The sequence below is a fragment of the Muntiacus reevesi genome, chromosome 1 (assembly GCF_963930625.1).
Source record: "Muntiacus reevesi chromosome 1, mMunRee1.1, whole genome shotgun sequence".
In the NCBI taxonomy this organism is placed as follows: Eukaryota; Metazoa; Chordata; class Mammalia; order Artiodactyla; family Cervidae; genus Muntiacus; species Muntiacus reevesi.
In genome coordinates this window covers 120,468,544-120,482,350 of record NC_089249.1, presented here as the reverse complement: position 1 = coordinate 120,482,350, position 13,807 = coordinate 120,468,544, and the positions used below count along the sequence as shown (strand labels likewise).

General features: G+C 41.8%; 1 protein-coding gene across 1 annotated transcript in view; it reads left to right on the top strand.

Moving 5' to 3' along the window:
• Positions 1-3,389, top strand: part of SAMD13 (sterile alpha motif domain containing 13) — a 50,599-nt gene extending 47,210 nt beyond the window's left edge. The window contains exon 4 of the mRNA XM_065910182.1: positions 2,290-3,389. Within this exon, the coding sequence (XP_065766254.1) occupies positions 2,290-2,433 (144 nt within the window). The 3' untranslated portion in view covers positions 2,434-3,389. The remainder of the gene's footprint in view (positions 1-2,289) is intronic.
• Positions 3,390-13,807: the final 10,418 nt, after the last annotated feature.

Sequence of the window (13,807 nt, the reverse complement as noted above, 5' to 3'; positions counted from 1 at the left end):
TGCTGCTGCTAAGTAGCTTCAGTCGTGTCTGACTCTGTGTGACCCCATAGAAGGCAGCCAACCGGGCTCCCCCGTCCCTGGGATTCTCCAAGAAAGAACTCTGGAGTGGGTTGCCATTTCCTTCTCCAATGCATGAAAGTGAAAAGTGAAAGTGAAGTCGCTCAGTCGTGTCCGACTCTTAGCGACCCCATGGACTGCAGCCCACCAGGCTCCTCCGTCCATTGGATTTTCCAGGCAAGAGAACTGGAGTGGGGTGCCATTGCCTTGTGGTAAGTTTAAGTACAGGCAAACAGCAGTAAAGGAAAAATAGAGAGCAGGGAAGGCTTTGCTGTTGTGTGAAGCATCCCCAGCGAATCCCTACTCATCTCAGGACATGACGCAGAGCATGAGCTTTGCTGTAACCTGTGGCTCAGATTCCTGTGACCTCACAATGCCCAGAGCTGCTGCTGCAGTCTCCAGGGGTCAGGGGTCATTTACCAACTCTCAGGTTTGTAGGTTTTGCTGATGGACAGTCTTTGGGATTGCTAGCTGCCTAAATAGAAAATAATTAAGATTGGAAAGTCAGTTCCTATGTCCTCAAATAATTGTAAAATGAGGGCCCTGATCTGTCCAGGAATACTGACAAGTGATGATGTAACTCATGGCTCAGGGAGCACTTGCAAGAATGGTATCTCATGAGATCCTCTCAAAACTCAATATTCCATATTATCAGCTGAGGAGATAGCAGAGGAAAAGACTTGCCTAAGGTCGCAAAGTGGGTGTTTCTTCAATGCTGTTTCTCCCACACAGTCACACATTCAGAGCACATCCTCCTCACAGCCTGGCAATATACATGAGAGGCTGTGGAGGAATGGCCCTCCTGGGGACAGTGTGGGAGGGAGTCACAGTTTTACATAGCTGCAGGTGCACACGGTGTCTCCTTGTCTGCCCATTGGTGGTGGGCAGGGGGGCGGGTCAAATCGTGTACATTCCTTAGAACTAGCTTAGGGTCGGAGAAGGCAATGGCACCCTCACCAGTACTCTCGCCTGGAAAATCCCATGGACGGAGGAGCCTGGTGGGCTGCAGTCCATGGGGTCGCTAAGAGTAGGGGCACGACTGAGCGACTTCACTTTCACTTTCCACTTTCATGCATTGGAGAAGGAAATGGCAACCCACTCCAGTATTCTTGCCTGGAGAATACCAGGGACGGGGGAGCCTGGTGGGCTGCCGTCTATGGGATCACACAGAGTCGGACACAACTGAAGCGACTTAGCAGCAGCAGCTTAGCGTCGCCTCACAATGACAAAGATAAGGTTGTATTCAGCACTCTCTTCAGTGCTTCTTTTCCAAAGATTTCAAACTACTTTCTGTATCTGGGGTCCTCATCTCTTTCACAAGAAGCTTGCTTGTGGGTCATTTCAAACCTTTGTAGTCTCCACAGTAGAAGTCGGCGGGGTTGGGAACCTGAGAGGAGGGGAGCCGTGGTCTGTAAGGTGAATCCGGAAGGGACTTTCCGGTGGGCACAGCCCTGCCCCTCGCTGCTTTATATGGATTCTTGAGGCGCCACTAAGACGGAGTAGGTAGCCTGAGAATTGATATTCGGATTGAAGCAGGATGGTTCTCCTTTTAAAGGGCAGGAAAGAAGTTCTCAGAGAGTCGTTTTTCCAATGCCCACTGTTCTGATTGGAAAGGTTTCAGAAAACCTGCCTCTGGTCCCCATTGGTCCATCTAGACAACACATATTTACTTCTGAGTGTCAAGAGAAACAGAAGTGAGTTATGAGAAGAACATGGGCTTTGGCTGTAGGCAGATGGGAATTCAAATTCTGTGCCATTCTTTCGTAACTTCTGGGCAAGCTAACTTTTTGCCTTTAGCCTTGGTTTGCCTATAAAATTAAGTTGCTAATTCCTGCCTGTCCTAATTTATGGAGTGATTTTTGGAGTTAAATAGGCAAAAATTCTTCTTAAACTTCAATAATATTTTATAAATGCAAAGTGTCATTCTTCCTTTCAGAAGCTTCGTCTTTGATCCTTCAGGGTACATACTCCAGGCTTGCTGTCAGTTTTTTAAGATGTGACATTTATGATGTGATCTTGAGAACAAGATCAGGTATAGATTTTATTTAACTCCAAAATAAATGGTGAAGATGGAAGATAAAAATAGAATATTACATTTGGGGCACTAATTTAAAAAAAATAGTAATATTTTTAGTGTGGAGACAAAAATGTCTTCCTTTACCTTCCAGTTTTCTTCATTATCCTTGAACTTTTGGACTTACATGTTGGCTTTACCTTCTGCTTCCATTATAGGAAATTGACGGAAAATCCCTGCTACTGATGACAAGAAATGATGTGTTGACAGGACTTCAGTTAAAACTGGGGCCTGCTCTGAAAATCTACGAGTATCATGTAAAACCTCTGCAGACAAAGCATTTAAAGTACAACTCTTCCTAGTAGTCAAATTGGGGTCTTGGACCTCAAAAAATACATAATGACAGAATTTGGTTTCATGTGATGAAACTTTGTAAACAGAATACATACATGTGTATATGTAAAGAATTTCAATCAAATGAAACGTTATCCTATGGGATAGACTAGGCAGTCCATCAGCTAACCTGAACTCAGCCAGGAGGAGTGAGGACATGCGAACAGGATGGTTTACCTTGTTGACCTAGTCAAATAGAGTGGTCTTTGATGAGATTAGATACCCTTCCCCACAAGGAGGGTTTTCTTCATAGATTACTTTCCCAAATTCCTTGAAAAAAGAACTGAATGGAATGAGCATCTTCCAGTTACAGGTGTAACTGACTGTATCAGGGAAGATCAAAAGCAAGAAAACTTGGGGAGGGGGATAAAAGAGAAAGGGATTGCACCTCCCTTGAAGTCCTCTGCTCCTTAGAGCTTGTGTTATTTGGATGGAATTGCCAACACCCTTTTTTATAGAGGGTCCTCCACTTGACCTTATTAAGGTTTCACTGGGATATGCTGCCATGTTGGAAATGGACGTACATCATGGCCCCTTTAGGAGCAGAACTGTAGCTCTGGAAAGAGAAACTCTGTTGTGTTTTGGGGATATCCATCTATCTTCAGTTAGCTTTCATTGGGGTTAATGGTATTTTCTGCATAGATCTGCTTTTAAATTGGTTCTTGGTTTCTGAAGAAGACTTTTTTTTTTTTCACATTATGGTTTGTATTTATAATTGTTTCTGAAGAAATTTGCCAAGAGTTATAGATCAAAAAGGCTTGTTACCAGTACAGAATATTTTTCTATATATATATTCCTTCATGATGGTGTAATATTTTTTTAATTGCTCCGATGCTTTGTTTGATTTCTGATTTGAGTACTTGTTTTTAAGAACTTGAAAAAGTGGGCTTGCTACATCTCTGTTCAAAGAGACATTTGTTCAGTCTCTGTGTGTCAATGCCATATTGAACTGGTGCTTTGTGGTCACAATAAAGCATTGCTTAAGTTTATTCTCAGTGTATTTATTTTTTGTCTTTTCAGTTTGGTGCCTCTTTGGTTGGGTTTCAAGTTCACTCCTTGAAACCATGGAGAGAAAGTTAAGCCTGCTTTAAAAAATTAGTTATATATATAGAAAACATATAGATCTATATGTAGATTTATCTTCTTTATAAACTGAATTGTCTAAGTCAGCCTTATTCCTTACCTGTATCCTACAGCTAACTTTATTATCATTTAGGGTATCATTTTAGCCAATGTTTGTCTGTTTTTTTCTTTTTTTGCTATAAGCCAGTGGGAGAAGGGGTGTCATGAGTTTTTTGAAATTCCGATGAAAACTTTGGACCTTCCCTCCAGATGAAAGCTCATATTCCCATATACAAAACATTGCAGAGTTGATGGACTCCCCAAAATTCCCTCTTCCCCCTCCTCAAGTTAAAGAGTCCTTATTTCAGAAAGTGTTATAATTCAATCTCCTATGGAGATGTTTTCTCTAAAGAAGAGAATGTCTAAATGAGTGGAGTTCAAAATTGTTTTCCAAATTAATTCAATTATAGAGTTTATGGCGTGTTGTTTTTGTTTTTTTCATGGCTGTACCATGTGGCTTGGCTTGTAAAATCTTTGTTCCCCAACGAGGACTTAAACCTGGGCCCTTGGAAATGAAGGCTCAGAGTCCTAACCACTGGACATCTAGTGAATTCCATGAAATGTAATGCTTTGTTTTGCATAAGTGGGAAAAGTGTTTAGGAAAGAGACATTCTCCATCCTGAAGTTTTCACAGTCTACAGTCTGTGAAAAGTCTACCACAGTCTACCAAAAGGCAAAATATAGTTAGGTACTGTGAAGTGTGATAGTGTTCAAAAATGAGGACTACACCTGCTGGAAACCTGCGTTGGAAAGAAGTTACAGGAAATCAAATAGAAGTAAGATGGAAGGAAGAACTTAACCTCTCTGAAGGAGTTTTCCACAAGTGAAATAGTGATTGTGCTTAAACTCTCTCTACTTCAAAAGGATAGCATGAGGATATCCAAGCCCTCTTCTGTGCATCTATTTAATTCCTTCTGTGTTAGTTTAGAAAGGATTTTACTGTGAATGATAAAAAATATTGCCTCCCTCAATCCCACCCTTCTTCTAATTTATGTAAACAAAACAAAAGCTTGCTTCTCTTTATGTGAATGTCCAGATAGAGGGACTAAGGGTGGTAAGATCCTCCATGATTGTTAGCGACATAAGTCTCTCTTTTTGCTCTATCACACAGCTATTCATTCCCAGAATCATTTCACAGCCCAAGATGGCTGCTTCAGTTGTCACCATCACCACTTGAATTCCAACTAGTGGGGAGAAGAAAAAAGGAACATACATCCTTCCTTTAAGAACACTTCTAAGAAATTTAGTAGTATTACTTCCTCATATTTTTCTATCCAAAATTCAGTCATACCTAAGCTACAACCAAGGCTTGAAATATCTCTTTTTCTTAGAGCCAATGGGCCCAATTAAAAGTCCCATTATTCTGTAGACAAAGGGAAAGGGATATTAGGGGACAACTTCCTGTTACCACTGTCAGCAAGCCATTGAACACTGGGAACAAATGACACTGAAAGTGTGTGTTTTTCTCTATGTATTTTCTATATATTGTATTTTTCTCTAGATTTGAACTTGGACTCACACTTCCTTCAGTCTCTGGGTATTTTTATCACAGTCCCCTTTCACAGCTATTGGAAACCTTGTTCACTACCCCCAACCTAACTCAACTAAGCTTTAGACCTAATTACTCTATAAATGCTTGTCAGAGAAAAAAGTAATAATAAGAAGGAAAATATCTTAACTGAAAAGCAAACTGAAAAAAATAAAATTATTTCTCTGTCTCTGTTGATAGCTTTCAGGCAAAATTAGCAAATTAAAGATAGTCTGCCTTTCTTATACCCAGAATAAAGGCCTATGACAGGCAGGCCTGAGAGTCTTAGCACTGTTAGGTGCTTTCATCCCTCCTCCTTCCCCCACCCCATCTAGGGAAAAAACGGTGTGACCAAAATAGGCCATAGACACAGTTTGGAAGTACTTGAAATTCAGCAGGTAGACAGCCTTTGTCTCCAGACAGCTGTAAAACCAGAGATGTCTGATTCCTTTTCAGATCACACTGGATTTCTATTAATGTGATCTGGGTCTGCAACTAGCAGCAAATACACATGCTATGTAAGGAAGCACTTCACGAGTATAAGTGGGAATGAGCTTGCCTTGATGTCAATACATTTTGTGTGAGAACTGTTTAATGTTGAATTCTCAATCAGAGGGACAGAAAAGATATAAGAATCATGGGAGATTTTAAAAAGTAATTGCCACTCCACCTCCCCTCCCCACATTTGAACCTTGGATTCAGACTCTATGAAGGAAATTTAATGAATTGATTTAAAGACAAGGTCACAAACTGGTTGCTTTTCAGTAGAGTCTAAGCCAGCGTGTTTTCTTTTGGCTATTGCAGTATGTGTATATTTTTACAACCACATTTATATTCTTATATGAAGTGAAGTCACTCAGTCGTGTCCAACTCTTTGCAACCCCATGGACAGTAGCCTACCAGGCTCCTCCATCCATGGGATTTTCCAGGCAAGATCCCACATTGCAGGTAGATGTTTTACCGTCTGAGCCACCAGGGAAGTTCCCCTATGTTTTTATAGGTGAGGCTGAAAACTCCAATTTATTACAAGTTCTTTGATTCCCTGATCTCTTGGAACCAACAGCTGCACACTTTTACGTTAACTGTTTAGAACTTGATCTAAAGCAAAGAACACATAGAGAGAGCCTGCTTAGAGTAAGTTAACTCAGGAACTAGAAACTGCATGTAGATTTAGTTTAAAAGAAAACAGGCCAGCATATTACAATGTGAAGCAGGTTTAAGCATCATTTTTTGATGCTTAGTGGACAGGATGACAATGAAAACGAAACCAATTGGCAGCTGTCTCTTCATTTTGTCCTTGACAAATATCCCATGTGAGCATGAATTTTATCCCTCTGAGCCTCGCATACACCGTCAGGGGCATACTGCTCTCCCACTGCACTAGTGAAATATATCTTCGAAGAAATTTAATTTGGAAAAGTCTAATGACCCTGAGTTGCCCAACCACTCTCATTTTTAGAAGCTGAATGAAAAAAGTACTTGCTTATGGTGATCCATCTGTCTTTGATGGTCATTACAAATGGGATCTGCAGGGGTCAGGTCTGGGCGCAGAGCCATTGAGTGTTTTCTGTAATGATTTGGAAGATGAAGTTAAATGTTCAAAGAGCTGACTGCTATAGGACTGATATGCCTCTTAGAAAAAAATTTGTTAATTCTGCTTCTAAACCAGGAACAGAATCTACAGGAAGGAGAGAGAACTCAATGGGTGCATTAATGAGCAGCTTGTTAGCTTCATGCTGTAGCTCTGTAGGCAATTAAGTATTTTGTGTATCATTCCTGGCCAGTAGTGGCAGTTCTATAAAGAGAGAAAGAGATTAAAATGATCACATCCAGGCTCATTTGGTGACTGTGGCTGCCGTGTCTTTGTGAACCTCAAAAAAATAGTTGTATCTGTTCTAAAACGGAGGCAGAATAATGGAAGCCCTCTGGGCAGAGCAAGGGCAGTCTTTGGGTCCCCACAGTAGGTAGCTAGGTTGATGTCTCTTTACTGTAGTTGGGTGGTGTTCCCACCTACAGTTGTCTTAAGGGAGAAATCAAAGAAGCTGGGAATGCCTGGCAATCTCCAAATAAAATATATGTCCCTCCTCCATAGAATAAGTACATGAGAAGGCCTACCACTTTTATCATCGTAGAGGTGGGCAAGAGGTCAGTGAGAAAAGATGTAAATAATACTGAACTTGTTGGGCTGTGTCCTGGGCAGCCAGATCAGCAGACAGCCGAGATAAGGGCACATGTGCCATATCCAGCGCACGCTCTCACCTAGGCACCAATCCACAGGGCACCTTGGGTCACAGAGCTCAGAGACCTTAAGCTTCCAGAAAGGTCAAGGAAAAGATCTGCCACGGGGGTCTCCAGCTTTCTCATGTGTGGAGCATATTTATGATCAAATTGTCAAGTTAACTGTCTTCTTTCTGAATTAAAGACAGCAGACTCATTCAGTAAATTTTGTTTCAGTCACTTTTTCAGTGAATTTTACTCCGTTTTTATATACTGGGAAATAAAAAATTTGAAATAAGACCGTGAAATTTATCAGATTATAAATGTATTTTGAGGAAAACTCAGTAAAACTCTTCAAGCAGCCAGCAGTTCCTGCCTTTAAAAGTGAATGTCTGGGACAGTACCCTCTCTCCTGTGCCGGAACCCAGTGACACCAGTTGAGAAGCACTGTGGTGTCATGGTGGAAGCCCTGGGGCTGCTCGAGGTGTTTCTGAGCTTGAATCCAGCCCTGCCATTGACTTGACCAGGGAACTTGGGCAAGCTGAATGACTCCTCTTAGCCTCAGGTGTCTCATCTTTTCTTCAGTGCAAATACAAAGGCAGAGCAAAGCAGTGCTATCCAAATATAAATGTGAGCCACATATGTAGTTTAAAGTTTTCTAGTAGTCACAGTTTTGAAAGTGGAAGGAAACAGAATATATTTAGTATATCCAAAATATTGGACTTCCCCGGTGGCGCTAGTGGTAAAGAGCCTACCTACTAATGCACTAGACATAAAAGACTCAGGTTCGATCCCTCAGGTAGGAAGATCCCCTGGAGAATGGTATGGCAACCCATTCCTGTATCCTTGCCTGGAGAATCCCATGGACAGAGGAGCCTGGCAGGCCACAGTCCAGAAGTTCTCACAGAGTTGGACATGACTGAAGTGACTTAGCACAGCATGGCATCCAAAATATTAGCATTTTCCATATGTAATCAGTATAAAATTATTAATTATGCACTTTACAATCTTTTATTCATGTCTTCAAAATCCACAGCACCCATCTCAGGACAGACAGTTCAAGTGTATCAGTTAGAATTAGCCTTAGTTGAAAATCAAAATAACAATGACTTAGACAAGACAGAATTTCTCTATGGTATATGTGGGGGTTTCCCTGGTGGCTTAACCCCTGCAATACGGGAGACTCAGGTTCAATCCCTGGGTTGGGAAGATCCCCTGGAGAAGGGTATGGCAACCTGCTCCAGTTTTTTGCCTGGAGAATTCCATGGACAGAGGAGACTGGTAGGCTACAGTCCATGGGGTTGAAAAGAGTCAGACATGACTGAGTGACTAACACATATCTGAAGTCTCAGAGTAAAATCAGAGTTCGTATGTCACTGCACAGTCATTGGGTCCCAGTCTTCTCCTAGCATCTTTGCACCATCCTCAGCACACAGCTTCCTGTACAGTCCAAGTTAGCTGCTTATGCTTCAGTATCACATTTGTATTCTAGCCAAGGAGGAGGAAGAGGAGAGAAGGGTACCTGTTATGAGAAGTTACATACAGCATTTCCACTTACATCTCTTTAACTGAAACTTAGTCATTTGGCCATACCTAGATGCAAGGAATCTAGGCATCTAGACTTAATGGACATGAGTTTGAGCAAGCTCTGGGTGTTGGTGATGGACATGGAAGCCTGGTGTGCTGCAGTCCACAGGGTCACAAAAAGTCAGACATGACTGAGCAACCAAACTGAACTGAGATGCAAAGAAAGCTGGGAACTCTAGTCTTTCTTTCCAGCAGCCAAGTATTCAGCTGAACAAGGATGGGGGATGGATAATGGGGGAAAGCTAGCAATCCTTCCGTAATACCAGTCTCATAAGGTTGATGGAGGATTGAATGAAAGTACGTTGTACAATCATTAGTATTACATGACAAGTGCATTAAAATACTGTTTTATTACTATGATCTCACTCCATTTCAAGCCTAGCCCATCTCCAGAATTTTAAAAAACGTGTGTGTATGTGTGGGTGTGTGAGTGCATGTGTGCTCGGTCCTGTCTGACTCTCTGTGACCCTGTGCACTGTAGCCTGCCAGACTCCTCTGTCCATGAAATGTTCCAGGCAAGAATACTGGAGTGGGTTGCCATTTCCTACTCCAGGGGATCTTCCTGACATAGGAAGGTTGAACCCGTATGTCTTGCATTTCCTGCATTGGCAGACAGATTCTTTACCACTAGCTCCACCTGGGAACAAACATATGCTAAACCCAAATACTGCTCATTTGATGCACCCTAATATTGCTGAAAGATAAAATGATTTATTTCTTGGGTCCTTGGATATTGGGTGGTTCCAGATGCTTTATCTTCATAAGGGCACATAAAAGAAGAAAGCTTGCATTATTTAAGTTCCATGAAAAAATTGTTATGCTGAATTAAGGGAACTGTGCAGAGCAAAATGTATATAAGCTTTTATTGGTCCCCAAAGACCTAGAGAAGTTAGTCTGAGGCATTTGGTGCATTCTAAATATTAATGCATCCAATTCCTAATCCAAACTGAACAGTCAATGACATTCAAAACAGTTTTGTGAGACCAATGAAAGGAAGACCTCTGATACTTTTGTCATTTTTAATGAAGACAAGTGTGGGTCAATAACAAACAGCAAAAAATTCTTTAAATAAAGTTTAAAAGTAGATCTGCATTCATTAATTTGAGCCAATTAGGTTGACATCAGTCTGTTTAATTGTCTGTTTGGGCTGATTTTATAATGAATTTTTAATACTAAGGTGACTTCTCCCAGCCACTAGAATGTCTGTAGGTTGCTCAACAGTCTTTTGTGTTGTGTGCAGGTAGAATGCAGAGTAAGTTCATGTTGGCCAAATCCACACACAGTTATAAAAATGAAAACTGGATCTATGAGTCCGCAGTGGAGGGTGGAGGGAACACTGGACTGAGGGTCAAGATCTGCTATTGTCTTACCTGCAAGACTTATGTACCAGTCTCATAAACTCTCTTGCTTCAACTGCCTCCCATGTAAAATAAACATGTCTAACTAGAACTTTATTTCAGCACTCAATATCTTTGATTTTCTAAGAATCCAATTTATTGATTTATATGTGTCACTGCTTCTCTCCACCATTCAATTAAACTCACAGTATTGACACGTTGTACAATGTCACTTCCCTTTCATGAATGTCCTGTGGTTTCAGTCTGATTATGGTTCTCTCTCGGTTGTGTAGTGGGCTGGGAACAGCTGCTTTTCTTGAGAATTATCGAGTCTGCTTATTGTACAGCCCTATAGCTTTCACTTTAAATTACTTTCACTTTAAACCCCTGGTGGAAGCATCTCGTCTCTATGAATAGAACTGCTACATAACCAGAGGGTAGGGTTGAGGGGATGGGAAAGCATGAACTACCCAAGTGGGTCTCTAGGAATGATGGTAAGTGGGGCCATTTCCACTTTTCCTTTGCTTACCAGATTCACGTGCCCTACTTTGGGGGGAAATAGTACCAAAGAAGAATCAAGTATTTAGGGACTGTACTACATCCTAGAGGAAGATACCCCATCATCACATAGTATTGTCTCCAACCTGGAGCCCCAGTTGTGCCTTTAAAAACCACTCCATCCCTCTGTCAGGCCACCAGCTTCTGGATGGTACACTATGTGCTAGGACAAGTGGATCATATGGTCATTTACAAACTGCCTCTTCTCCTTTAAAGTAGGTATTTTGGTCCCGAGGTCTGAGTAATGTTATTTGAGATTGTATAAGCTCTTGGACATTGCTGCTGGCTGAGTCCCCATTGGCACGGAAGGGAAAAATCATATCAATTCTAGTTAAGATGAGTCATTGCTCCTTTCAGAGTAAAAGGGGTCCATGTATTCAGTTTGCTGCCAAGCAGCTGATTAGCCTTCTCAAGCATTTGAGCCATAAATGTCTCACTTGATATTGGTCTCTACTACTAGAAATTTGGATATTTGTTAGCAACAGTTATGATCAGTAATGGAGAGCAGGATCCCATGCTTTGGGACTCATGCACAGCCTCTACCCCTGCCACCATGACTACACTATTCATGAGCTCACTGTGCCAGCACTGGGATTGCCAATGACAGAGGCAAGCTGATATCAACTGGCCAAGTCATTCTGTCTACTCGATTGGCCAGTGACTCTTCCATGGTTGATACCCTTTGGTAGATATTATATGCAATACAAAAATATTCATATTTAATGACCATTCCCAAAGAGACTTGTGTCTGGGTTTTAACTTATAAAGATGACCGAGTCACAACATGGAGAGGTGAATGCCATTGAGAGAAGGATATCAGTACCCACATTTCCTGAGAAAAGGGGGCATGCCGTGTAGGGCCACAATGGAAACATCATAAGTTTCAGTCAGGAGGCAGAAGCAGAAGAGTGAGAAAAGCCTAGGTTTTGTTGGGGTAAACACTGGAGGTGATGGAATTCTAGCTAAGCTCTTTCAAATCCTAAAAGATGTTGCTGTGAAAGTGCTGCACTCTATATGGCAGCAAATCTGGAAAACTCAGCAGTGGTCACAGGACTGGAAAAGGTCAGTTTTCATTCCAATCCCAAAGAAAGGCAATGCCAAAGAATGTTCAAACTACCGCACAGTTGCACTCATCTCACATGCTAGCAAAGTAATGTTCAAAATTCTCCAAGGTAGGCTTCAATAGTACGTGAACTGAGAACTTCCAGATGTACAATTCCAGTTGAATTTAGAAAAGGCAAGGAACAGAGATCAAATTGCTAACATCTGTTGGATCATAGAAAAAGCAAGAGACTTTCAGAGAAACATCTACTTCTGCTTTATTGACTAAGCCAAAGCCTTTGACTGTGTGGATCACAATTAACTGTGGAAAATTCTGAAAGAGATGGAAATACCAGACCACCTTACCTGCCTCCTGAGAAATCTGTATGCAGGTCAGGAAGCAACAGTTAGAACTTAATATGGAACAATAGCTGCTGCTGCTGCTAAGTCGTGTCTGATTCTGTGTGACCCCAACAGGTTCCTCTATCCACGAGATTATCCAGGCAAGAATAGTGGAATAGGTTGCCATTCCCTTCTCCAATGGAACAATGGACTGGTTCCAAATTGGAAAAGGAGCACGTCAAGGCTCTATATTGTCACCCTGCTTATTTAACTTCTATGCAGAGTACATCATATGAAATGCCAGGCTGGAGGAAGCACAAGCTGGAATCAAGATGGCCGGGAGAAATATCAATAAACTCAGATATGCAGATGACACCAACTTTATGACAGAAAGCAAAGAGGAACCAAAGAGCCTCTTGATGAAAGTGAAAGAGAAGAGTGAAAAAGTTGGCTTAAAGCTCAACATTCAGAAAACTAAGATCATGGCATCTGGTCCCATCACTTCACGGCAAATAGATGAAGAAACAATGGAAACAGTGGTTGACTTTATTTTTATGGGCTCCAAAATCACTGCAGATGGTGATTGCAGCCATGAAATTAAAAGATGCTTGCTCCTTTGAAGGAAAGTTATGACCAACCTAGACAGCATATTAAAAAGCAGAGACATTACTTTGCCAACAAAGGTCCGTCTAGTCAAGGCTATGGTTTTTCCAGTGGTCATGTATGGATGTGAGAGTTGGACTATAAAGAAAGTTAAGTGCCGAAGAATTGATGCTTTTGAACTGTGGTGTTGGAGAAGACTCTTGAGAGTCCCTTGGACTGCAAGGAGATCCAACCAGTCTATCCTAAAGGAGATCAGTCCTGAGTGTTCATTGGAAGGACTGGTGCTGAAGCTGAAACTCCAATACTTTGGTCACCTGATGCGAAGAGCTGACTCATTTGAAAAGACCCTGATGCTGGGAAGGATTGAGGGCAGGGCTAGAGGGGGAAGACAGAAGATGAGATGGTTGGATGGCATCACCGACTCAATGGACATGGGTTTAGGGGGACTCCGGGAGTTGGTGATGGACAGGGAGGTCTGGTGTGCTAAGGTTCATCTGGCCGCAAAGAGTCAGACACGACTGAGTGACTGAACTGAACTGAACTGAAAGCCACTTTCCCGCCCCCACCCCCTCCAAAGTAGATGACCCTTTGTGAATTTCTTAAAGATTTATTCATTAGGAGAGTTTCCCTTCACCACTGTCATAAGAGGGTGGCTCTTATGGCCATGAGAGTTACTGAAGAAGCAGTAGTGTATGACATGGACGTTGATGCCATATACCTTTCTTGTGCTGTTTAGGCCATATTGTGCCTAGTCCTCGGTCCATGATCTCCATCTTATAAAAAATTGCTGCTAGGCAGCCAGACCCTAATACTTGACAGGTTTGATAGAAACCAGCTGATAATGAGCAACTAGCTTCACCAAAGTCCCTTGTCTCTTAGACGTTCATCTTCAACAAGACTTAGTAACACACTGGGAGCTATTTTTCAAATGGTGGGTAATTCTCTGCTACAGATAGTATAGACTTTCTCTAGAATTCTAGGAGTCTATCTTCTCATTTTCCTACTGGG